This window comes from Bos grunniens, chromosome 10 (assembly GCF_055505025.1).
Source record: "Bos grunniens cultivar Pamir isolate PY7600 chromosome 10, Bosgru_T2T1.0, whole genome shotgun sequence".
Taxonomy (NCBI): Eukaryota; Metazoa; Chordata; class Mammalia; order Artiodactyla; family Bovidae; genus Bos; species Bos grunniens.
This window is the reverse complement of record NC_141174.1, coordinates 37883984-37911212: the sequence shown is the minus strand read 5'-3', so window position 1 is coordinate 37911212 and position 27229 is coordinate 37883984. Positions and strand designations below refer to the sequence as shown.

Sequence of the window (27229 nt, the reverse complement as noted above, 5' to 3'; positions counted from 1 at the left end):
AGAATGGATAGACAAATTGTGGTGTGTTCATACAGACAATGAGCTTGTGATATATCCAACAACTTTGGATAAATCTCAAAAAGCCAGACAAGGACATGCTGTGTGATTCCTTTTATAGAAATTCTAGAAGAAGAAAACCTAAGTTTAGAAAAACAACAAAAAAGAATGGTTGCCTCTGAGGACTGGGAAGACATGGAGGTTCTTTCCAGGGAGACAAAAATGTTCTGAATTGTATGAGGAATGTGGATTACAGGTGTGCATCCATTTGTCAGGCTGTACAGCTGAGATTCATGCATGTCAGTGAACATAATAATTGAGTGAGGAATAGGAAGAGGTAAAGGAGATGCAAAAATGATAGGATATTGGTAATTGTTAAATTCATATGACGGATACATGGGAGTTCATTATACTGTTTTCTTTATATATGTTTGCATTTTTCCATAGTAAAAAGTTTTAAAAATGTGTATAAAACTTAAAGGGCTTCCCAGGTGTCTCAGTGGTAAAGAATCCACCTGCAAATGCAGGAGATGTACATTCGATCCCTGGGTCAGGAAGGTCCCCTGGAGAAGGAAATGGCAACCCACTCGAGTATTCTTGCTGGGATAATCCCATGGACAGAGGAGCCTGGTGGGCTGCAGTCCATAGGGTCACAAAGGGTCAGACAGGACTGAGCATAAAATTTAAAAAGTGAATTGATGGATGGATCATGGGCTGTTCTGGTTGTTGCACTTTTCTAGGCAACATCCAATTATCCATATTAATGGGGGAGAACAGTGGTTGAAGATTACAAGCTTTGGAACCATTTATTAGCTCTGTGGCTTTGAAAAAACTCCTTAATTTCCCCATAGTTCCGATCCATCATAGGGTTTTGTGAGGTTTAAATGAGATGAAGTATGTGTAAAGTGCTTGGCCAAGTTCTTGCTCAACAAATGTTAGTTATTATTAGTGGAGAAAAATGGGGCAGAGATCACATTTTAAAAATTTATTTGTATTTGTCTTTGAAAAAACTTTTCTGTTTAATTCCAGTGTGACTGTCTCTGATATTTGGGGAATTGACGTGATGAGATCCCACTGGGGAAGGTTTGGCTGAAAAGAAATTAGAAAAGGGCTCCTGCCCTTTCAGTGAACTTGGAAGTTAATACCTTAATTTTATCTCCATCAGATTGACTTCAAATTCCTAGCATGAAATGATAAACAACCCCCAAATCTTTTTTTCTTGTTCGCTTTTTTAATAATACTATTTATTTTTATTTCTTTTTTGTCTATCCTTATTTAGGCATAACTGACAGATAAAAATTGTGTATAATTTAAGCTTGATATTTTGATGTATCCATATAATGTGAAATGTTTGCTTTTTTAATTTTAATTTTTTTTGTTTTGAGGGCACCTGTCTCTGGGATATTTTGCTGGGGCCAGTATTCCAATTGGCTCTATTTTGTAACTTCAAAACAGCTAGTGGTAGGGAAGAGAAGGCTAAGATTTTTGGACCTAAAAATAGTAAAATAAATAATCCCCAGCTGGCTAATAAAAAAAAAACCAAGTATATAACCATATTCACCCTCAGGCCTGGAGTACACTTCCTTCTGAGTATCTTTCGTTAGCAACTGCCACCTCCCAGCCTTCACATTGTTAAAAGAAATCTTTCCCTTTTGTTTGGAATTCCTAACCTCATTCATTCAGGGAAAATGTTTCGAGCACCTTGTTTTTCCTAGTCCATCAGGCACTGGGGAGGCATAACCGGGCACCTCTCATTTCTAAGGCTGGCACTCACTTAATGAATAAGGAGGGTCTTGGGGGAACACAGAGGATTGTCAGGGCAAGTGCCTCTGAGACTCATGGTCGCCCACCCCGTGGGAAGAACAGGGCTCCATTGGTCTCTGTTTCTTGTTTTACATACTGTTGGGGTTTGGTGTCATATTTCTTTAAAGGACCTAGATGGAATTTGCCAGAAAGAACTCTCTTTGCAGATTTATTTGTGGTGACAGTCTCTTCAGATCCCTTCACAGAAGTTTCTCTTAGCACCACAACTTGTTGTAGAAAAACAGAACTCGGCCCATCTGCTCACGGTCAGAGTTCCCACACACTCACGTGAAGCAGGGAGCTTCCCACGCTCCACTCTGGGCGCCGGCCTGTGAGTCCCTCCTGCTCTGGATCCCTGAGGACACTCACACGCTCTGGTCTGTTTCCGGTGTCTCCCTTCTCAGCCTGAAATGCGAGGACCATCTTTTCAGATGGATGTTGGCCTTCCCAGGGGTCTTCTCCAGGACATCTTGTTTTGGAAGCTTCAGTGTGCTATCCTTCTTCATGTTGTGTTTTTATAAGACCTCTTTTCTTGCTCTTGTTGCCTTCTCATCTTCGTCCCTCCACTGCTTTTTGAAAATATGGATATTTACACTAAGGTTATAGTTGATGCTTTACATGTGTGTATTATTTCCCGTGTTTCTTCAGGATGATTTTGAAGGGCTTGTCTCCCTCACATTCTGGTTTCCCCGTCTGTACTTCTGAAACAGGTGGCTAAATTTAGCTTCATTTGAATAACTCAAACACCACATTATTCCACCGATGTCTCTGAGCATTTTAATCATTTTCTTTTTTTTTTAATCCCTCTTTTAGCGTTTCACATGTATTTATGAAGCACCTACCATTTCCTCATGTCAGGACTGGGATTTTTCTCAGTCACCTGGAACTTTGCTTCCAACCCTCTTGCTTCCAGGGCTGCCCCCCTTCCCCCACCCCTGCACCCCCTAGGCTGTCTCCATGTCCTTCAAGGCCCCACCAGTGTCCCTGTGGTCAGGCATTGCTACTGGGCTGCTCTGGCCCGTGGCCTCCTCTGCCTCATGAGCGCTTATCACCGCCATCGCTGGCTTGGCAGTTAGTCGTAAATAGTCATGTGACAGGTACCAAACCTCCTGTGCTGTCTTCCACGATTATTACAGTCTCTTCCTTTCTGGACCCTATGTCACAATATAGTACTTTCTTCTTGATTTTTTTTAAGTTAACAGCTCTTTGCCTTCTACTTCTCCAGCTTCAATTTTAGGAATCTACATTGATTTTCAAATTACCAGGAAAATTTCTCCCTTTTTCAAAACACTAGTGAACCATGCGGCTTTACCTGCTTCACTGAGGAACTCATCTGAATTTATAGATTCTTGGAACAAAATGAGCTGACTGGCCTCCAGTAATTTGTGACCTCTTACTTAGAGACAGAATTCAATTAATCATGTACCAATCAGTTATTACACACACATAATAGTGTGTGTAATAGTTTTTTAAATAGTTGCCTAACAGGTTGCAAAATACTGTGACCCAGGCTTTTATGGAATACAACTTCTTAGTGCAGTTTCTCGGAATATAAATCAAGGGCAAGGTTTATAATCACATCTCATAGGTTAGAAGTCATTTTTGCTTAAAAATCAACATAATTTGATCTCAGGCAGTTCTTGGGACTAGAAGAAACATTTAAAATTCATTTTGTTTGCCTGAAAATACAAACAAACAAACAAAGAACCCTATAAAATTTCTGCATTCCACAGATTTATCTTAACTAGTGAAGATGAAAGAAAACATCTGTCCAGTCCCCTCTTTAAAGATCTTCATAGGAGGAATTCTGGGCATGTGGAAGGAGTCAGGCTCACAGAGTAGGCCTCCATCTACACAGTACAACCAGGCCTGGGTAGGGCGTTGCAAGGAACTCAGTTCCGGCTTCCTGCTAAGGATAAGTAGACGGCATTTACTCTTCATTATGTGGTTGCTTTCAACAAAATTTATGAGAAAGCAAAAGGAAGTTTCTAAACTACTGCCAGATGGCAAGTACTTGGAGCACTGAAATGAGACTGAAACCCAATCAGAAAGAAGCATAACCTATTTAGGGCAAGACATTCAGGCCGCTTTTGAAACTGAGGCGTTTCCAAATCTTCTGTAAAGACATATAGGCTGATTATACAAACTTTGAATAATTTCTTGAGTATAACATTTAGAAATAAAAGTCGAACCTGAGTGACAAAGATGACCTCATAACAGTCTCCAGTATTTGCTGTCTGTTCTATATTCTTGTTAAGTAAGTTTCTTCCCTGTTGAACCTACTTTTGAAGTTTCCTTTTCCCTGCCTTTGGTACAGATCAGCGGTATCATCACCCCCTGGTACAAATGATGGCTTTCCCAAATATACCCTTGAAAGAACACCTGATATGTATCTTGTTTAGTCCATGATTCTACGTGTCTTTTTCTATCCTCAATGAAGCAGCACTGAATTAGTCTTACTGAGCCATTATTTTTAAAAAGTCTTCTATCAGTTTTATTTACCTATCATCATTCCTTACTCTGGTACTTTCTGTATGAATAGGAACATTTTAAAAACAACAAATCAAAATAGATCCCAGGTATTTTCTGCCCTGCTTACGTAAGCAGTGGCTTTTATCTTCATTCCTATCTTGTTGTCTTCCTGATCAGATATTTATAAAGCACTTTCCAATCATAACAGCCTAATTTCTTGAGAATCAACATTTCGTTCAGAATCGCTGTCTTATAAAGTCAGCACCTGTAGAAAGCTGGATTTCAAGAACACAACTTAATACTAAAGTAGGCATCAAGGGAAAGTGTCAAGTAAGTTACCTGATTCCTCTCCTAGGACCTGGCTGGTTTAATAGGGTTTTGGGTTGACATCTTCACAAATGCTTAACAATGCTGGTATTTGTATATTGACCAGAGCCTTGAGCTAGCTTAATGTTGATTTTCTGCTTGAACTGATTGATCTGTTCTTGGTCTGTTCATTGGTCTCACTCATGTGACTCAGCCTGCATGTTTACAGAACAATGGTGCCTCCTGTGAGCATGAAACAGAGCAAAGCCAACTGGGCCACATGGGGACTGAACCCCTGACCTTGGGCTCGTTAACTCTATTCATAAACCAGGGCAGCACAACAGTCAACCAACTAGTGGTTCACTTGGCAGGAGGGGCCACCATGTGCTGATCTAGTTCAGACCCAGGAAAGTCTATCCGAAAGACAGAGTGTCAGCTGTCAAGAGCAAGACTCACTTGCTTCCATTTTTCATGTTAAAACATCTTGCACATTTTAAAACTAGAATCATATTATGTATTCTACAAACTAGATTTTTGATTCATTAGGTTGAGATTAATCTGTTCTTTTGTGTATTGGAATGTATTCACTATTTTGATTCCATTTTATGACTGTCTTATATTTTACCCACTCTACTGTGATGGACGTTTGATTTCTCCGGTTTTGCTTTATAAGTAGCTCTGCAATGTGTACTTGCATGTATGTCTCCTGGTTTGCACATGCGTTTCTCCAGGTTCTGCACATACTTAGGAGTAGGGTTGCTGGCTTTGAGGATACATCGTCCATTTTACCAGGTGATCTCAAAGTGTTTGTGCAGGGCTCTGTTCCAGTTTATACTCCACCAAGCATTCCGGTTATCTCACATCCTGGCCAATATTTGACATTGTCAGACTTTGAAAATTTTGCCAGTGTGGTACGTGTGAAGCTGTATTTTAATTGTATTTAAATACAACCAATTTAATTTTGCTTTTTCCTCCGTTTTCTAGAATACTAGTAGAGTTGAACAGATTTTTTTTTTTTTTGGTAGATTGGCCATTCAGCTTTCCTCTTTTGTCAAGTACCCATTCCAGTGTTCTGTCCAGTTTTTAAAAATACTTTTATTTATTTACTTTTGGCTACATTGGGTCTTTGTTGCTGCACGGGCTTTTCTCTAGTTGCAGTGAGCGGGGGCTACTCTAGCTGTGGAGCATGGGTTTCTCACTGCAATGGCTTCTCTTGTTGGGAAGCACGGGCTTTAGGGCTCATGAGCTTCAGCACTTGTGGCCCCCAGGCTCTAGAGCACAGGCTCAATAGTTGTGGTGCACAGGCTTAGTTGCTTCGTGGCATGTGGGATCTTCCTGGATCTGGGGTGGAATCCGTGTCTCTTGCACTGGCAGGTGGATTCTCTACCACTGAGCCACAAGATAATGGACAACCATCACCTGTCCATTTTTCTTTTGGCTTCATCAGCACGCATGTGTATTTATATTCCAGATGGTAATCCTCTGTCAACTATGTGTTGAAAATATCCGGTCCAGTGTGCCTTTTTACACTTCATAATATCTTAGTTTTCATCTTAATGTAACTGGTTTGTACTTTTTGTGTCTTAATACACAAATCTTTCCTCACTGAATGATCTCTTACGTTATCTTTTAACAGTTACATGCTTTCCCATTCTCTATTTAAATATTTAATCCATTTGGAATTCACCTGGACTACTGCATTCACAGATGAGGTCAGTGGTCCAAATTCCTTCCCTAAACACCAGCAAAGCTTGGTGGGAAGTCCTCCTGTTTCACACTGATCTGCAAGGCTGGCTCTTGGAAATTGTTTCCCTATGTGGGCATGTTTGCTTCTGGGGTCTATTTGGGATCTCTGTGCCAATGTGACACTTTCTGTCTAGTGTTAAGTATACTATAGTTATAGGACTTCTTGCTGTCTGAAAGGCCATACTTGTTGTTCTCTAGGAGTGTCTTGGCTATTCTTGGCCCTTTGTGCTCCTGGAATACAAAACATGCTGTTTTCTAAATATTCCTTCTAAGTGCTAACTGAATTTATAATTAGGCAAGGGTAGATGTTCCAATCAATAAACCTGATAGTTAATGTGTTTACTTCAATTTTACTTGGTCATAAAAATTAAGTTCATGAAATTTGGATTTGAGATGAGAATTTATGCTCAAAAAAGTGTTTTTTTTTTTTTTAAATTGTCCAATATCTGCAAACCATACTAATACAGGTATGCTAAACCTGTCTGGTTGGTTGTGGTGTTTTTATCACAAATTTAATTAACACTGAACTTGGACCATTTCCCTGAGTAGTAAGAGATAATGCTTGGCCAGTGAAGCTGAGATTATAATTAGATCTCAAGAAATAATGGTCTCAGATTATTTTAAGTGCCTGTAATTTTTAGTAATATGCAGGCCCAGGCACAGACATCAAAAGAGAAACTCAACTAGGTGAGTGTGTGTGTGTGTGTGTGCGTGTGTGCTGATAACTGTTTATTACAAGAATAAATAGAGAATTTTAATGTACACACTCAGCCTGGGAAACTTAGTGTTGTTTATTAAATAAAGCAGAGAAAGCAAGAGAGGAATCAGCACAACGGGAAATCAGGTCACCAGATAAGGCTTTTTTGCTACCCTGTTTCCTGTGCTGGGTGGCTCTGCCATCCACTGGGAGAGATTCATTCCTCTTACCCAGATTGACAATTTCCCATTTCCTGTCACTCTCTCTGCCACCTCCCTCCCCCATTCTTGACCTGCCAGGCCAAAGCAGTTCAAACAGATAAAGTTAATTTGCTGAAGAGCACAGAGCTTTCAGTAAACAACTTTTTCCTAGGCAGTTCTGTGTGGAAATGACAGGAACTTTATCAGCAGAGTAAGAACTGAATCCACTTCTTATTGTACATGTTTATTAGGCCTACACCCCCCACACAGCAAGTCAGTTCATCCCTGCCTTTCCTTTGCAACTTTATAGCCACTAAAAGAGGGAACAGCTACAGGAGCCACAAAAACATTTTGGGAGAGGGGGTGGCGGGATTATTTGGAACCAGCATCTGCATTTTTAGAATAAAGCATAGATGATAGGCAGCAGCTGTGCAAGGTCATGGGTGGAGGAGAGGCATTCAAGAAGTATCAGTGATGATACTATGTCACAAAGGGATGGATCTCAGAAAGTCCTGTTCTTATTTTCTGAATTATCAGAGCAGTGAATGTTACCATGTTTCGATTGATGGTCAAACACAGCAGCAGCCCTTGTCAAACAATTATAGGGGGTAGAAACAAAAGTATAAGATAAGGATGCAATCCAGAGTATCAAAGAAGTTTTGAGTTAAAAAAAAAACCCTAATATTTTGCTGGGAAACTACTACATTTAATACAGGTAAATTGTTGTGTACTTGAAACATTTTCTTTAACTCTGTGCAGTTATCTCCCAGATAAATTAAAGGCCAGGAACCCAGATTGGTCTGATCCCACTACATCACTAACTGATAAATGATTAAAAGCACCTCAATAAGACTTTTAACATAAAAAAGAACAAAACTATGGAATACAAAATGAAATAAGCACTATTTCTACATTGGCCAAGAACTGCCAAGTGGCTTTCCTTCCACAAAGTTCATGTCTCTGAGGTGGTGATGTGGAGTGTATGATCTACATCCTTCTAGATGTAGATCAAATCACCACAGTGTACACTGTAAATCTTAGTTTTGCAAATTATCCCTCTGTAATACCCGGGGAAAAATAAGTTCATGTCTCTAAGTCCTTGACTTTCGAAGTTCGAGGCTGCGTAAAAAATAATTTGTACCAAGCGAAGATTAGTGACCAACTGCGTCAGGGGCTTCCAGCTGGTCTTTAAACTGCTGTTGTTAAGAGAACGAGTTGCAAGAGAGCTTAGTCTCTTGTCCCCTGTGCCTTCGTGTCTACCTGAAAATGAGTTACTGAGCAGAAACCAGAAGCCCTGCAGTGTTCTTTTCATTGACTGCTGTCATCTCTGTAGAGACCACCATCAATAGGGCTCCCCAGGATTCACTAAGTACCACTGGATAGGGGGATGGAAATCAGGGTTCCACTTCTAGCTCTGCCTTGGCATGTCAGTTATAGCCATGTGACTTCAAACAGGTTACTTGGCCTCACTGAGCTTCATCTATAAAATGAGGAGGTGGAGTTGCATGAATCTTTTAAAAAGGGCTTTCCTGGTGGCTCAGATGGTGAAGAATCTACTTGCAATCCATGAGACCTAGGTTCTATCCCTGGGTCAGGAAGATCCCCTGGTGGAGGTCATGGCAACCCACTCCAGTATTCTTGCCTGGAGAATTCCATGGACAGATGAGCCTGGAAGGCTACAGCCCATGGGGTTGCAAAGAGTCGGACACGACCAAGTGACTAACACTTTTAGAAGAGATAATGTATGTGAAAGCACTTAGCATGCCTCTTAGTGCAGACAGTATCCAAAAAGTGTTTTCTCCATATTAAACTGAGGCTGAAAAGTTCCAAGTTGTAACAACCATCACTATATTCAATAAACAAATATATGTTAATAGATCCTAGGTAGAAACCATGATGCTCAGATCCAGTTCTCAAAGAAGTAATAATTTAAGTAATAATTTATTAGGGGCAATAGGATATACTCAATTCTAATAAGGATGACTGCTCTTAAGTTCCAAAAAGGACCAAATTCAGTGGCAGTTCAGAGGAGTAAGAGAAAATGTTTGGCTACAAGGAAAGTTGGAAGTATTCATAGATGAAAGAACATTCGACCTCTAAAATTTCTAAAAATGCTAGAAAGCTCAGATGTGAACAGGTGGCGACTAGAAGGTTTGGGGAATGAATGGAGATTGGTGAGTGCAGTGTGTCTGCAGTTGCCCCGTTTGAGCTGGGGAACAGGCCACAGAAGACCTCTGAGCGTTTGACTGGGGACCATTAGCTTTTATGCTGTGAGCAACCCCAGGATTTACTAGAGCTGAAATACAGGCTGGTGCTGTGTTGGGGCTAAACTAATCTCAAAATCCCTGGGAGGGCAGAAGGGCCACCAGAGGCCAAACAATCAGCACAGAGGCTATTCTCCCTTGTGGGGAGGCCGTGGGACCAGCAAGGACGCAGGTATGTGCCATAGACTAAATACATTTGGGGCTTTTAGCAAGTGACTGTATAAACTGATGACCTGTACTTAAGATGAGGAACGGGAACATATTATTACATTTTTTTTTTTAATGGGAAGGAGCTCTTAAATTTCTGAGCAAGGCCTGTTATGACCTGGCCTTAGAGTACAAAGAAAAGCCATGGAGAATGTGACATAGGCCAAAGATCTGAATTCAGGGGACAGTGAGGGCAGTGATAGAAGAAAGACATTGGGCTGCATGAGCGAAATATCACCAGGGCTTGGCCTTATTAATTGCAAGGGGTAAAGGAGAAAGTCGAGAACTGAAGTTTTGAGTCTGAGTGATGATGTGATAGCAGTAACAATACAGAGTAAATTCATTTAAAAATGTGTTTTCTTAAACTGAGTCATTTTGCTGTTTAAAATCAGCTCTCCTCAAGCCAGCAGTGTCAATTCATCTGTTATATTTGTATTTATAGCTACATTTCTAACATAAATATTTTACAGTTCATCCTTAAGTAGTAGGAGAAATGAGGGGTTTCGACTGAAGTGGAAGACTCCATCTTCGAGATTAAGTACGCCTGTCTGGTGACACTGCAGAATACTAAGCACACTGTTCTCACAAGCTGCAGGTACAGCACTTACAAAAGTGCAAGTTCATGTCTACACAGTTAATGTCATGTGAACAGTAAAAACAAGAAGTACAAAAGAAACATTAAATAAAAGATTTTGCTTTTATTTAAAATAAAATGCATTTATACAGTCTTTAAACCATGGATTATTGAACAATACTGGTAATCTACCCCTCCCTGGCACCCTTTTGGGCTATGTGAGCTAGGAATTTTCTGACTAGCACCAATGCAGGTTGTAACAGCGCAACAGACTAGAACACGGCCAGTCCAGGCATTAGAGTTAAGGACATTGTGGCAAATCATGACTATAATGAAGTCATCCTTAATTTAGCAGATATTAAAACTGCACATTAATTATATTTTAAAGAGCATTTAATTAATGCAAAGATGCTACATCTAAGCCATTTGCTAGTTGTGAGTAGATTTTAAAAAAACTGTACAATTTTATAAAATTTGTGTTTGTACATTAGTTACACAAAATGCATACTTCATAGACCTTTACTTCATATTGTAATGCAAAAGTTGCATGTTTTAGGCAGACAGTGAATATGCTGGTGAATACTAAAAGTGTTGTAATACAATATGGTGTAAAAATAAAAACACAAGACAATATACATACATGCTTATTCAAGGACAAAAACAAACCAGGCATAACGACTAATAGCATTTTCCTTCAAGATCAAACAATGACATTATTAAATACCAGGCACCTTTTGTAGGCCTAATTTATTTTGGGGTTGGGGGGGGAACGCATGACAGATGGCTACCAAAAGTAGGATATTTGAAAAATTATGAGGTCAAATTAAACATACATTAAAACACATGCATTAAACATGATAAATAGACTTCATATAGCTTAAGCCCTGGATAGCTTTAAAGTAGATGGCTTGAGTTTCTTACAGTTCGGCTAGCTTGAATCAGTGATGTTTTGTTCCTAACTTACCCACTACTTCAGTTTCAATTCCTGGCTCTAAGGAACATGTGCCATATTCAAGTCCGTACATTGTATCATGATAGCAGATTAATAGTCGTGCTTGTTAGTGCACATATTAACTGGTCTGGTAAGGCAAAAAAGTTTTCATGATAAAATAATGAATTTCAAGCTTACTTTATTAAGCAGCATATAACAAACAACAGCTTTTAAAGTTAAACAACTGTTATGGCCACGGAGTTTCATTACACAGCATTTCTGTTCACACCCAACCACTGGTAAGTTTGTAGAACATCTCTTCATCTAAACTCTCATTTTGGTCTTTTGCACGTGTTGAGAGAAATATGTAGCCACCAATGAATTCATGAACCACTTTGCAATCTACTTCAGTGCAAATGAAGGACAACCGTACTTCATCTGCAAACTCTACAGTGACCTAGAACAAAGACAGAGAACCATCAGTCCCTGCAGAAGTCCAGACGGCTGGGTCCAAGTGAGGCCACTACACTTAAGGTCTGTCCTGATCACAAAATACTCGCTGGTCCTCAAAATTTTTTTTTTTTAATCCTAAACTAATAATGCCTTCAAGTCCAAAAGCATAAGTAGTTTACTAGCCCCTCCCCTCCTCCTTTTTAATTTTCTTTTTCTGAAAAGGAAGGCTGAATGCAAGGGGCTTAGGTCATTAAGTTCCCAAAAGGTCTCTGGTGATTCAATTAATGAGTGTCTCCCTTCAAGTCCTGGGAGAAAACCTATTTCCTGTGTTTAGCTATTTAACCTTTAGATTTCATGTTTGAATATTTCAGAAATACAAGATTCTATGAAGTAATTGAAATCAGTACAACAAATCCAATGACCCTAAAACAAAGGACTTATTAGGGAAATATTCTGTTTAAATGAGAGTCATGTACTCCAAGGCGAGGGGTAGCATGATGTGTCAGGCTTTAGAGCCCCAAGTATCCCAGTTTGAATCCTAATTCTCAGTGTGTGGTCATGGACAACGATGGCCTTCATTTGTACCATGGGGATAATCCATGTACCTTGCAGGGCTGGGGTAACGTTTAGAAATAGGGTACAGATGTAAAGCATCTAGTATCATGCTTGGCACAAAGTAGGCATTCACTAAAGAGTAGCTGCTATTTTTGAGTGGAAAGCGTTTATTCATTATAGAAAGACAACCTTAAAGATTAGCCAATATTGTAACATATTATGCTCTTATAAGTATCTGGGCTACTTATAAAATAGGCAAATAGGAAATGAACAACCAAGCATGTTTTATACTTTAAGAGGAAATGGCACAAAGAATCTTAAACATTTATAGGGCCTTTTCTTCTTAATTAATTCATTTTTAGCAGATCGATTATGTGCGTGTGTTAAAGAAGCATGGTTACAGCTTACCATTTTTATTTCCCAGTTTACATTCCACTGTTTCATATTACTGAAACGCCAGGTTTTAATTGCATCTCCCGTGCTGGCGTCCATCCTAATCAGTCTATTGTATGCAATTCCAATAAGTTCTTCTTTTTTGCCCCCTTGGAACCTATAGAATTAAAAACATAAATACATATTTTAAAACAGGGGTGGTAGGGGGACATGTTGGTCTGTTTTTCTTGAAGATATGTACTTTTTAACTCTTAAAGTGCTATTCTTGCCTGAGTAAAAAGAGAAATGAAATCACTTTAAATTTTTGATGAAAAAATGATAAGCATAGAAAATACATTCCAACATTCTTTAAATTTTACTGTGTAATAGGTTAATGGGTCTCAGTAGGTAGCTTTAAATGTTTAATTTCTAATTACACGAAGTCGATTAAGAAGGCACAGACTGAGGTTTACACACCAGTGCTTAGTAGAACCACTGACCTTGCAATAAAGTGTGTGATGCCGAATTCTGGTAATGATTGCCAAGCTTGAATAAATCTCATCTTGGCTTCAATTAAACTCATCTGAGCTACATTCTGATGGGCCTCCAAGATTCTTGCTGTTATCTAAACATGAGTAAACATCATATTTACTATCAGATATTATTCTTTCATGGTAGAATCAAGACAAAAAAAGATTAAAACATTGAATTATGTGCCCCATGCCCCAAAATTATGTATTGCGAGAGATGAAATTAGAAAATATCTGAAGCTACATTTGGGAATTTTAGTAAACTAATGACTTTCCAAACCAAACTTCAATACATAGTTTTTCTTAATTTTAGTTCCATATGTCAAGAAAGAATAAGTACTACTAGTAGGTATATATAATTGTTGAGACTTATTCAAGTACATACACATATGATAGCACAAGTTCTAATCCTCATATACATGATGGGTTTTAAGTTCAGTACCAAGATATCCGATCAGAATGAGTGCCTGCCATACAGGTTTCTAGCACTAGAAATCACTGCAATGATTTTAAAATTTTTCTAAAGGAGTAATTAGGTTAGTTTTTAAATTTACTCACTTTGGGGTGCCTATTTGCTCAAAGAGTAGAGGGAAATTAATTCATGAGGGGAGACTGTAGCTAGGGCTGTAAATATTTTTAATTCTTTCTTTTTTTTTTAAATATGGAGAACTTACCAAATCTCTTATATAGCCTGGCTGTAGATGGCAATGCGAGGAAAAGAAAAAGGAAGCAGAAAGAAAAAAAAGGCAATCAGAAAAAATGGCAATGAAGCAAAGAAAAAGTTGCGGTAACCTGTAAACCAAAATTCCAGCCAAAAACCATGCAAAAAAATGACTTTAGATGGAAACCAAGCAAAGTAAATGCAAGCATGAAAATGAAAATGAGAAAGCAGTGATTACTTTTCATTTAGAATACTGAGAAACACTCCACATTATTTTAGATTGTTAAGTGTTACTAAAATTAAGGGTAGAAATTTGCAGCGAGAAAATTTAAAACGCAAATAACCTTTTCCCCTTCATGTACCAGTTCTTACTGATTAGGGTAAAGCTAATTATTTTAGTAGCAAGATAAAAAAAATTAATATTCAAAAGCCTTTAATCTTGTCTTATATTGAGTCAAATAATATGATCCATGCACAGTTTTTCAGAAAATAGTTGAAGGCATTAAATAAGTGCAGTGACCATACTGTTTCTTTATTTACAGAAGAAAAGCAAACCCCTCAATTACCATCTTTTTTTTGCATCCTTTTTCCTGGAAGGGAAAATAAAAATATGCCATACACTACACTAGGAGTGGTGGCTACAAATATATCAGTTCATTTCAATTTGGATTAACATGAATAAAACAAAGAATAATTCTTTCCTCTAAAATGTAAAAATCCAGTTTGGGAGTCATAGTTATGTAAAAAATATCCATAGCAAGTTTAATAGATAGTCTTGGGGAATTAAAATAGATTGTAACAAAGGCTATATGTGCCTGAAGACTTTATGCCCTGGTAGGGCTGAATGACCCCATGGCCTGCACAGCTTAGACCTACCTGACTCCTAAGTGCCACTGCATTATATAGTTTAAAAAATCCAATTACTGAGCCACTAAGTCCAACAAACAGTACAGTACATGACACACAATAGCAACTAAACTCTGCTTATCAGCACTTACTAGGTGTCAGGGCAATACCTGACTCAACCTCCTGGTTAGGGAAAGGAGAATTCAAAATGAATGTGCATTTGATAAGATGACAATGTGGAAGACAAGGCTAGAAAGCTCCTTAACCTCAGACCACACACATACTACTATCCTGTCAGTTAAGGACAGCCACACATTCTTTGTCCTCAAGAGAATCTTCAGTTGACTTGTAGTCAAGAACTCACCAAAAGAAAATTTATCTTTTTACAGCTAAACCTATCATTTTAAAGGCTTCTGGGAAGACAATTCAGTACCTGTCTGACAGCTAAACTAACATTTGGCAATCTTCACAATTATAGTTTAAGATCTTTTATTCCTAATACCTGATGGTGAAATGGTAAAACTGCTAAGATTTGAAACTATTCATTGACTTTGAAGGCAAATGAATCCACTTTTACAAACAAGTCTCTTCATAAATAACTTTAAAATGAATTAACCTAAGAATTAAAAAATGAAATTAGTACTCAATTCACTTTCCCTTGTTAACTTACAATCTACATTCCACTCAGCTCCAAGGGCATTTCCTCCATTCCTCACTACTCCCACATCATATGACTATGGGATAAACAATTTCCATGTAGCTTACACAACTTCTGCAACTTAAAAGACAACTACTTGGTGATTAAAACTTTTGAACATTTCCAGCTAAGGGATTTCAGACCCATATGATATAAACACTGTATTTAAAGTTAAGAATTAACAAGTGTTCTGGGTATATCATTGGGCCTTTCCCATAACGTTTTAAAATTACTCCTTAACAAAGATAAAAATGAAACTAGATAAAAATGAAGTATTTATTTCAAAGTTCTTCTTCACCCCCTTCCTAAATTGGAGCCTCTTCCCTTTTAAGGCATGATGTTGGGTATCAAGTCAAGAATACTGGGGGCTATCCCAAGTGCAACTCCCCTGGCAAAGAACCTTTTGTGTTGGACCGAAGAACCATTTTCCGAAATAGCAATCCTTTTACGGTAGTCATTTCCAGAAAAGGAATTCTAAACAGAGGGAACAAAAGCAGTGAATTTCCATGAAAATTCACCAAATGTTGTCACATGCAAATCGGGCTTAGGTTTTCACTGTTAATGTTAAGAAGAGGCAACGTCAAACGTGGACTATAAACCACGTAAAGTTTATTTCCAAAGCTGGAAAGGTCCATTTCGACGGCAAGAAGAGTCATCAGAGATTTGGCTGGGAAATGCTGGCTGTGCTCTGTATCAGACTTACTTTATTTAAGGAATAAAATGGCATGGAACTGTGGAACACAAAGCAGTAAGACCATACTCAATTCCCTGAAAAGAATATCCTGTTAGCAGAGTGATTTCCTCAGGTGGCTTAGAATAAATATGCTCCCAACTACTCTACCTCATTATCCATCCTATTAAAATAATAAGACTTTTCTTAAAAGACCAATTTAAACTGACTGAAAGCTATTTTTTCCTTATATTTTAACCACCTGATACAAAATTAAGACTACCAATTAAGACTAAAAAGTTGTGTTTAAGAGGGGAAACTAAAGTATATGTAGAAAACCGTTTACCTGCTTGTTCTTGTACTTTTTTAGATAGCGAGGGGACACCAGACATTCAGGATTTATATCAGTTGTGATCTGCTCTGGTATTAACTGAGGATCTGGATTTAAATGCTGCATCTTCAGAAAGGAAAGAATATTCTGAACTTCTAAGTTGTAAGAACTGTCTGCCATGGTCTTGCCTTTGGAGGCCAATCTGCAGGCTGCCATCCAGTGTGCATACTGTTTTTCCTGGGAAAAGAAATACCGAGGTTTGGAATCTATCACATGATAAATCCTTTGAGTATAAAACATAAGAATGAATGATCAACTCACTAAGGAAGCAAAGAAAACCTAGGTTTACTTTTTTTTTTTTTGGCTGCACTGTGCATGTGGAATCTTAGTTCCCTGACCAGGGGATTGAACCCATGACCCGTGCATTGGGAGCGCAGAGTCTTAACCAATGGACCCACCAGGGACATCCCCCAAATTGAGGTTTATTTTTAATCAGAAAACTTACATTGTCACAACGAAGCCAGATTTCATTCATGCCCTCTGCAACCGGAATGAGGAGTTTAATGTTAAATTTTTGGCCTGAAATATTCACATCTGGGGTAACTTCACACCCTGTATTTAAAAAATATATATATTAAAATGGTTACATTTAGACTTAAGAAATCCCAAGCCAATACAGGCAGTTCCCATTTTATGGCATCTTAACATGCTGATTTTGCTGTCATGGAATCTACAAATCAGGGAATTCTTTATGTTCAGTAATTTCGTTGAGGGTGGAGCGAAGACTCAACTCAGACCTAATATACAAGAGATGTAACTGCACAGTTTGTGGCCCTCACAATTCACAAAACTTGATTGAGAAGAGAAGGAAAGAGTTCTACCCCTGGGACGACCCAGAGGGATGGTATGGGGAGGGAGGAGGGAGGAGGGTTCAGGATGGGGAACACATGTATACCTGTGGCGGATTCATTTCGATATTTGGCAAAACCAATACAATACTGTAAAGTTTAAAAATTAAAAAAAAAAAAAAGGATATTATACAAAGAAAATTTGCAATCCGTTCCCACAAGTTTCACACATTATTATTTTAATATCATTCAGTTCTTTGAATCTTAAGTTATCAGGGTTTTTTTTTTTTTTTTCTAAGTTTCTAAATGTACAGGGATTTAAAAATATCTTTCCATAGTAAAATTCTAAAGTGTGTTCTGGTCAGAATAAATGACTTTATGATGCCTTTTAAGAAAGGCACATGTGTGGGGAACCAGCCAGTGTGAGCTAGAGTCCTCTATGAGGGCCCCCTCAGGGCCCCACTGCTCCCTCACTCAGCTGCTCTGGCCTCCTACTGCCGGTGCAAGGAAGACTAATGGCACAGATGCAGGGGGCAGGGAGCACAGGCTCTCCTGATTTGCACAAAATTTTAGGAGTCCATCTGACACAGAAGGTAATATAAACTTACATACATGGGAAGTCAGTATGAAAATAAAGGCATGCAGGATTTCACTTTACTGTCAAGTTTTCAGGAATATGTACATTTATGGACTGTACAAAATCCCCGTAATGAACTCTGTTAACCATTAGTTTATGGCTTTATAGGAGAGAAAACAGATTTACTGAATGTATACCCAGATAGATAATGGGGCAATGGTCAGCCTAAACTAGTAACCAGAATAAAATAGTGAAGAAGAGCTCTGTAAACAGACAGATTGGGGGTTCCAGACCTTTCTTGACCACTTAATAAGCATATCATATTTACTTATGCCCAAATTCCCTGACCTTAAGCTCTATCTCACAGCAATGCTGTAAGGATCAGTAAGATAACGATTACGCCAAAGCTTCCTAAACAGTATTCCAATTGTTAGTACTTAGTTCATGTCACCCTCAATGCGTGTTAAGACCATCATGCAGACTCTGGGGAAGAATGCAAACTTGTTAGCAGGGCCTGCTGTTGCCTTTGTCCCTGAACTGAAGCAACTTCTCCTGACAAAGAAAGTACAAGCAACAAGATAATAAGCTTCTATGTATCTGAAAAAATGTTTAAACTGTCATTTTTTCCCTCATCAAATGAATGTTTTAAATAGCAAATGAAAGAAACAAAACATTTTAGATAAAGGAGAGATCCTCTCCTCTCCAGAATTAACTTCAATCACAAATTTGATGAACTTTCCCTCCCTCTTTCTTTTTAGAATATTTACTTCACATTAATAGCTACCACACGTAACTCCTACACAATCATTACAAACACTCAGGAAGTTGTGTGGCAATGTGTTTAACCTGCAAAGTTAAAACAAAGAGATGTATCTTTCTTCATTCCTAAATCCCCTCAAAATCTTTGGGAGACCCAATCCTGTGACCCCACAACTCTCTCCCCATTGGCTCCATGTTTCCACCTTTTCTCTGCAGTCCAGCCCGGACCCTGCTTCACTAGCTGTCACCTCCAACTCTCCAGACTCACCGTCTTTCCATTACACACACTTTGCAAAACCTTAATCCTGGCTCAACCCAACCACCTACCTCTCATTTGCCTATGCTCTGGGTGCTGAGCACTCTAAGATGGGGGGGTGGGGGTGGGCGGGGAAAACATCACAAAACTGAGCAGGTAAATTTCACTAGAAACATGTAGATTCCCAACGTGAGTCTGCCCCTGAACATTTGCAACCCTTCTGTGTTGACATCCTCAACAATGTTTATTTCACATCTTCTCAGGCCTCCTATGCTACTCTTAGAGAACAACCTCACCTGTTATTTTTCCAAGAACATGAAAGCCATCAGAAATGAGGTCCCCCAACTTCCAGCCACCAAAGCAGATAAACCTGGCCACCCTCACTTCCACACAGAGGAAAAGGTATCTCTCCTATCCGAGCAGGCAGAGTTTCCTACCATCTGTCAGGTAGCTTGTTCCATCACAGAGATCCTGTCCCCCCACCTCCCTGCCTTTCTACATGACAGTTCCATCAGCATTTAACTTCCTTGAGTCTCCCATCTTAAACCATAAAATACCTCTCCATTTTAGGCCTCTCTCTTCTATTACTGCCCTCTTTCCTCCTTGCCTGTCACAGATGAGGTTCATCAAAAAGCTATCTTTGTTTCCCATCTCAGTGACTGTACTTTGGCTCCCATGCATAAAAGCCCACTGAAATCTGCTAAATCTGTTCTTAGTAGAGGCCACGAACCACCTCCATGTAACTAAATCTTATGGAAGCTTAATCTTACTTTTCTAAAGCATTTGATGCTATTGACTACTCTGTCCTTTAACTTCTATCACACCTCATTTCCATGGTCTTCCTAGATATTTGTTTGTTGTTGTTTATTTCCCTTGCAAGTTCCACCTCCTCTAATCTGCTCTGTCCCTTAAACATTGGTATCCTGCAGGGCTCTGCTCTCAGCCTTTTCATATTACAGACAACTACTACAAAGGTTGCATCTACTATGAATACTCACTGCTGCCACGTCAGTATCTGCAGCATGGATCCTACCCATGCTCCAAACAGATACACCACGGCACCTCAAATTTAAAATAACCCAATTAAATTTAGCTCATCTTCCTCCCCAAACTCTGCTCTTATATAGTCTCAATCTCAGTATTACCCTATCCACCCAACTGTACAAGCCCGGATCAAGTCACTTCCCCAGCCTCTCCCAGCTCAATCATCCAGTCTATTGACTGAACGTCCTGAGAATCTAACAAAGTTGCGCCCTTTTCCCACCCATGCTGATAAGCGTAACCTGGATCGGTAGCACTACTCCAAAATTACTCTTCTACATTGCAGCCAACGTAAGGATGATGAATCTTATCGTATTCACAATCCTTCAGTGTCACTTCATTGCTGCCAGTTTAGAAAACAATCTCCTTAGCAGCTTTATCCTCTAGCTCCTGCTGTCACCTTTCTTCTTAGAAGGAATGGATTCAGCAGCTATTAGGGAAGGATTCATCCTCTCTGCTTCAACTCCATACTCCAGAAGCATGCCCCCTCACCCACCCTCCGCGTGACTGCTGATGATTTTCCCCATGCAATTTTGCACATCAGTCTCTTTTATCAACTCTCCTCCTTCCTCTCATGGATTGTAATTTTCTTTTTGGGATCTTAACTCCAATGTTATTTCCCCTATTAAGCTTCCCCTAATTCTCTCCAAAATCACTGAAGATTGATACAGCATCCTTACCTCTTTGTTCCTTTGACCTACTGTTTACTTTTAAAAGTACTACTATTGCCCAAATTCTAGTAGTTTATTTCCTGACATTCTCTGACATCCTAGGGATGTGACTATAATCTGTTCTCGCTCATGTACCTCGCTCTAGTACCTGGCACAGTGGGTGGCGTGGGTGACCACTCAGCATCTGCTGACCTGCATTTTTTAGAACTGTGCACTTTAGATATCTTAGGGGCCTTAGAGAGTATCCAGTCCAACACTCTCATTACTCATAGGAAGATATTAAGGTCCTGACAGTTATTTTTCCAAAATCACAGGGCTTGTTTTGTGGCAGAGCAGAACCTAGGCCATTTGATTCTTAGGCTAGTGTTACCCTCACCAGTGTGATGTGCTAGAAAAGTACTCCTTTGGAAAGATGTTGGAGAAGTGGGATTAGGACACTCTATAAACTGTTTTCCATCCAGGACTTAACTTCTCAGTCATACAGAGAGAAGAATAAGGATGTAACAGGGACAGAGAAGATAGGGTCCAGAAGACAGATTAAGCCTCTAAATCGAGAGTGGATAATCGGAGTGGATCCTGGGCAGCTTGGAAGGGAAGCAAGAGGACAGCTGCAATGTATTCTCAGAGTAACAAATAACAGTAAAGATCCAAAAGTTAAAACTCCTGACCTAGAGAGAAAGGCAGTAAGTCTAACTAGAAGTTTTAGGAAAATTACAGAATTTCAACACATGGGCATAGCAATCTTCTACCCCAGAGCACAGGTTTTCCTATTTATTAAAATGTGGTGGTTGTGGTGGTGGTATAGTTGCTAAGTTGTGTCCGACTCTTGAGATCCTGTGAAGTGTAGACTGGCAGGCTCCTCTGTCCATGGGATTCCCCAGGCAAGAATACTGGAATGGGTTGCCATTTCCTTTTCCAGGGGATCTTCCCAACCCAGGAAATCAAACCCAGGTCTCCTCACTGCAGGTAGATGATTTACCAACTGAGCTATGAGGGAAGCCCCTTATTAAAATGTATGTAACTATAAATGGGCTTTACAGGTGGCACTAGTGGTAAAGAACCCGCCTGCCAATATAGGAGATATAAGAGATGTGGGTTTAATCCCTGGGTAGGGAAGATCTCCTGGAGGAAGGCAGGGCAACCCACTCCAGCATTCGTGCCTGAAGAAGCCCATGGACAGAGGAGCCTGGCGGGCTACACTCCATAGGGTTGCAAAGAACTGGACACAACTTAGCACACACACATGTAACTATAAAGCAATAGTTCACAGATGACTACTAGGCAGAATAGAGATAGGGTAGAGATTTGGACATTTTGCTGAAATATACTAAAAATACTCTAATACACAATGTACTAAAAAAATAAAGAATACAGATCTACAGATGTAACTCCAGAGCCCGGAAACACTTAAATCCTTTTCTAATTGCCTTTCCAACCCCTTAACTCAGTTGGGAATTCATCTGACTAGAATGCAAGAATGCATCTGATTGGAATCTCAGTCTCACTGGAAATGAGTCTGGAAAATGTACTTCAGTCTTCCAGCCTCTGCTATGAGGGAAGGCCAGTAAAAAGAGTGTGAACAGTGAGAAGCCAATGTGTACTGCATCCTTCAGCACACATGCTGGGGACCAAGGGTGTGGTGAGTGCTGTGTGAACCTGTAGGAGAACAGTTCTCAGGGGTATGGGTTCCTAGAGGAAGTGGTGTCTAAACTAGAAGTGAGCTGGCAGCTTTAAGTAACATCACTGCAAGCGAGAGGCTCATGGGCAATCTGCAAGTACAGCTGAAGGCTGTGTAGAGAGAATCAGAGCAAGGGGCAGCAGGACATCCTCCAGCTGCAGAAGAACCATACCAGCCAGGAGAGGAAATGCTCCTCCCCCTGAACCAATGCATCCAACAGGTTTTTGAAAGAGATGAAGAAGCAGCGTGAAGAACAAACAGAAGTCACTAAAACTCAAATGAAGCTGTAACTCCACAGACCTGAATGCGGAAAAAAAGACTAAAACCAGCAGCTCTGAGCCCTCAGCCAGACTGAGTCCAGGCCACAGGACTGTGGGAACAGGTGCAGCAACGTGTGCTCAAATACTAGCCCCTGTTCTGAGACAGCTGCGGATCTATAGAGGCAAGAGGAAACCAACGAGATTTAGGCCGTCAGCTAGGAGGGAGCCTCAGAGGGCTCCTGGGGCTGCCCCGGGAGCTAGGATGAGAGCACTGTTGAAGACAACAAAATTGTGCAGGCGAGAGGTGTTGGGAAAGGGGAAGACCTCAGTTAAAACCCTGCGATGGCTAACCCACTGGTGAGTCAGAAAGCCAAGAGACTGGGGACTTGAGCTGAACCAGCTGGTTACCTGTTAAGGTGAGGAAGAGGAGCAGGATGCTGATGATGAAGGGAGACAGCAGCGAAAACTGGGAGAGGACTACAGTAGAGATGAGAATGAGGCAGAATCTGAAACAGATATGCGGGCGGCTCCCACAGAATGAGAAAACCTACATGTCCTCATGCTGAAGAACAGAAAAGGGACGCCACAGATTTACTTGGGATAAAAGTAGAAACACACCCTGCATGTGAGGCCTGCACAGAGATTAGAACAAAATATTCACGGGAAGCTTAATACTGAACTTAAAAAAAGTACCTAAAGGAGCAAAAGGAACTGCTAAAAGCTTTACCCCCCAGCAAAAAGAAGTTTAGTGAATATTAGCTAATAGATATTCTACAATCAATACAGTCATTCCAAGGCTTTCCTTACCTCTTAGGTTCATCTGATGAGCTGGTGTACCACTGGATTCTTCTTTGCTCTTGTAACAAGAAATAGATGTATCTTTAAAGGTACACCAATACTGCTTATAACCTTTTAGAGTCAGCTTTTTTGGCCTATGTGTCGAACAGAATTAGAAGGGGGAAAAAAAACCACTGTTGAAATAACTTTATCAATGCTATATTTTAGCAGCAAAATCTCACAATGTTAAAAGTCTGAGGCCAAGTTTTATATATGCTGAGTTCAGTTCCCTTTTCGTCTTGTGTGTGATATTCAGTTGTTGCTGTTATTGGATTTTCCTCTTCCACTCAATCTGCTCAGGAGATATTACAGTGAGTGGGCAGAGGAAGACCCTAAGGATAACATTCCCGTGTTTCTGTCAGTTGTAACTGTCCCGATCACTAGCAGGTCACATGGAAAGGACAGGAAAGTAAAAGTGAAGGAAATGTCAATAACTGGAAGGTTCCTGGGTTCTGCAGGTTCGTGGTGTCCGCAGGGCTGCCTCCAGAGCCTCTCTAAACAGGCAAGTTTGCCTGGCAAGTCTAAAGTGCGCGAAGTGCTTATCTCTAGGGATGTACTGCAGTGGTGACTTTCACTTCCCACTCCAAAGCCAAACATGAAGCATGGGGAAGAGGATTAGGAAAACTGTAGGTAGATGAAAAAGGTGGGTAAAAGGAAAACAAAGTGAGGTAGGGAGCAGCATCTGAAATCAGGTCAGTAGCTTAGAAATGTTACTATGTGGAGCTGTTTTATGTTCAGCTACAATAAATGGTTTATTCCAGAGCTTATATTCCATATCACCTCCTTTCCTCTTTCTGCTTTATCTTGATTCTGTGGAGTATGACTAGACCAACCATTTAAAAATCTAGATAAGATACTCTGGAATCTTGTTGTAAAATATCCCATGAACAAATGAATAGAATCCAATAAATTCTGGGGCTCTGAACAAGGAAATAACCACAGAAAATAGCAGTGCATTATGTACTGCTTTCACCCAGGCAGGATGATTTATATGAACCGTATGTTTCAGAATTTGCATGATGCAATCCACCTAAATTATACAATCTCCTCCCTGCCTTAAGTAAAATGTTTATCAGATAAAACAACTTAAGTTTTATAAGTACAGGAATTTTAATTTTGTAAAGGTAAAATTTTTATAAGTACAGTACTTATTTATAAGTTTTATAAGTATAGTACTTATAAGTACAGGAATTTTAATTTTCTAAAGGTAAAATTTTTCCGGGTTATAATTTAGTCTTCATAATAACTGGCAAATGCTTTTAGAGATGCATTTGCCAGTCATATAAATTTCAAGAATGTGAACATGACTATAAAACTGACATTTATTTATTAATGTTTGGAATTCCTTCTCTTTTGTACTTACTTGAAAACTTTAATATAGTCAGCAAGTTCAGGAATGGAAGTGATGTCACCCTAGGAAAAGAATGAAAACATTTTTTTCTCACTTTTAAAAAATCTGAAACTCTGTTTAGCATCTGATATTAAGAACCAGCTTGTTCAATCAACAAGGAAAATTACATAAATTACAGATTATAAAGATTTTAAAGGTATTATATACATGGTCATATAGTACAAAGGTATTTTCAAATGGCATAAAAAGCTATTAAAAGTTTGATCAATACAGCCATTTAGACAATCCATAAGAATGTAGTGTTGATTCTAATATGACTAAAACTGTTTATAGCTGCATACAGAAATTTTCTGACTCTTAACAGTCCTGAGAATAGTGTTTCTTCTGTAATAACTAATATCTAAGCATTTAAAAATTTTACTGAGATCTATTTATTCTTCTTTTCATAATATTTCAAATTTGGAGATCAATAAACGGATTTTACCATGGCTTGAAGTTAACTTTTCCTCTGCGGAAATGTTCTCCCACTACTTGTAAGAGAACATGCAGACTGTACTGGCAGAGGATCTCTCTCTACTGTGTTGGAAGCACTAGAGACTAAACAGTATTAATGTAAAAAACTTCCCTGAAAATTTCTGGAAAATCTATGTCTGTATTCTCTAAAGCATTAAATATTTCTCTATATGTCCCAAACATTTCATGAAAACCTAATTCCAAAAAAAGGTATAAGCATCAGAATAAATTAATAAGCAAAAGATTCACCCTACCAAAATTGTTGATGTTTTCCCCCCTTCCAAAGTAATCTCCAGGTCTGAAAGGGCAGCATCAACTTCATCAACTTCTTTGTCGCTGTTGTTCAGATGATTCTCTGACGTCATGATCGACAGCTTATTGATATGATACTAAAACCAAAGTGACATTTAAATGACTTTTTTGACTATGAATTTTTAAGTGAGATTATTATCTGTATCTATATTGAATGCCTTTTGTCACCTAATCTGAAAGGCTAAAAGTCTCCCAAGAATTAGAAGGATAGAAAAATGATGGGCATGGCACCTGAAATCAGTGTCCTAAACTTGCTAATAAATCTTTATTCAAAAAAGGATTTTTTTGACAAACACAAATGAATTCAGTTTAGGAATCCCTAGGATTTAGAGTTAACACCTCTTCCACTGAACTCTACACGAGCAGTGACTTTTAAGTGCTCCACCCCCCCTGCAGTATTCCATGTCTAGCACGCAAGCTAGAAGCAACAGGTACTGGATGAATTGAACAGACTATGCATAAGGTCTGAATAAATGCATTAACACTGATTATCTTATCTTACTTACTTATCTTACTACTATTACTACTTACTACTGCTAGGTACTATTACCCTGCAGCGGGAAGTTAGTTATCGCTATTATGTTGAAAACTAAAGTTCCACTGCCTCCCCCCCATCTTCAATTCAATGCTGAAAACCTAATTTTCATTGTCATTTATACATAAGAATAAACATGTTTATATGTGAATACATACACCACCCTGACACACATGAATACTCGCATATACATATATGTATATACATAATAAGTAGTGGTAAGTCCTCCTATATGTACATAAAAAAATCTTTGGGTGTAAAACTAGTCATGATTTTAAACACACTTAGATAAATGGTTTAAAACAAATATTAATGTTTAGATTCTGAGGCTAAACTTAGGAGGTTTTATACAAAGTTAAGCAGAACTTTTAAATCACTTAATCATTTATCTTTCAGACCACTAAATAAGTAGCAATCATTGTTTCTTAAGGATTCATTCACCAAATACAATCTGTTCATGGGAACAATTAGTAAACTAATGCTGAGGCCAATTATCTAATTAACTAATAGAGGCCAAGAGGTTCCTCCATTTTAAGATTTAGTGAATTAATAATGACTAGTCTCTAGCTATGGTCCCTCGTGGCTCGGTAGTAAAGAATCCGCCTGCCAATGCAGGAGACACAGGTTCGACCCCTGGGTCAGGAAGATCCCCTGGAGAAGCAAATGGCAACCCACTCCTGTATTCTTGCCTGAGAAATCCCATGGACAGAGGACTACAGCTGGGCTATATAGTCTATGGATTACAGTTGGGATACAGTCTATGGGGTCACAAACTTAGCAACTAACAACAACTACTCTCTGGCTGTATCTTCAGTTGTGCTGAAATGAGATCCTTATAATGGTAGAAACTTTCATATTCATAAACCATGAAGGAGGTAGGTTGAGGCTCTCAGAGAGTGGTCTCAAATATCAGAGTATAATAAGAAGCATATGGAGATCTGATTAAACATAGAGATGCTTAGGTTCACCCTCAGAGATTTTGACTCAGCAAATCTGGAGTCCAGCCTGGGCCCCAGGCTGCTAAGTGCCTTAGATGAATCTGATGCAGAAGGTCCTTATGAGTTATACTGGAGAAATCCTGGCTGTGAATGGGACTGGTCATAAAATCCAGCTTTGCTTTCAAATGTTACATGATTGGATCTAAATGCTTAAAAAACAGTGTTACTAACTTTTCTAACTTTTCAAAATCCACAGCTTCTTACTTTGAAGTACTTTGTTTCTTTTTACTATTGTAGATTTATTTTACACAAGGAACCAGAAGCTCTAATAAGAGAATAAT

At 39.1% G+C, this 27229-nt stretch overlaps 1 protein-coding gene across 23 annotated transcripts in view; it reads right to left on the bottom strand.

The window, feature by feature from the left end:
• Positions 1–10370: 10370 nt before the first annotated feature.
• FERMT2 (FERM domain containing kindlin 2) overlaps positions 10371–27229 on the bottom strand; it is an 85498-nt gene continuing 68639 nt past the window's right edge. For 10 of the 23 annotated variants that reach the window (XM_086320648.1, XM_086320650.1, XM_086320655.1 and 7 more), the window contains 10 exons: positions 25358–25492; positions 24603–24652; positions 23210–23334; positions 16818–16924; positions 16328–16549; positions 14335–14358; positions 13782–13802; positions 13078–13202; positions 12614–12755; positions 10371–11654 (listed from right to left, as the gene is read on the bottom strand). In XM_086320648.1, the coding sequence (XP_086176774.1) occupies positions 11481–11654; positions 12614–12755; positions 13078–13202; positions 13782–13802; positions 14335–14358; positions 16328–16549; positions 16818–16924; positions 23210–23334; positions 24603–24652; positions 25358–25492 (1125 nt within the window). In that variant the 3' untranslated portion in view covers positions 10371–11480. The remainder of the gene's footprint in view (positions 11655–12613; positions 12756–13077; positions 13203–13781; positions 13803–14334; positions 14359–16327; positions 16550–16817; positions 16925–23209; positions 23335–24602; positions 24653–25357; positions 25493–27229) is intronic. The other 13 variants (XM_086320658.1, XM_086320651.1, XM_086320670.1 and 10 more) reach the window with 2 other exon arrangements.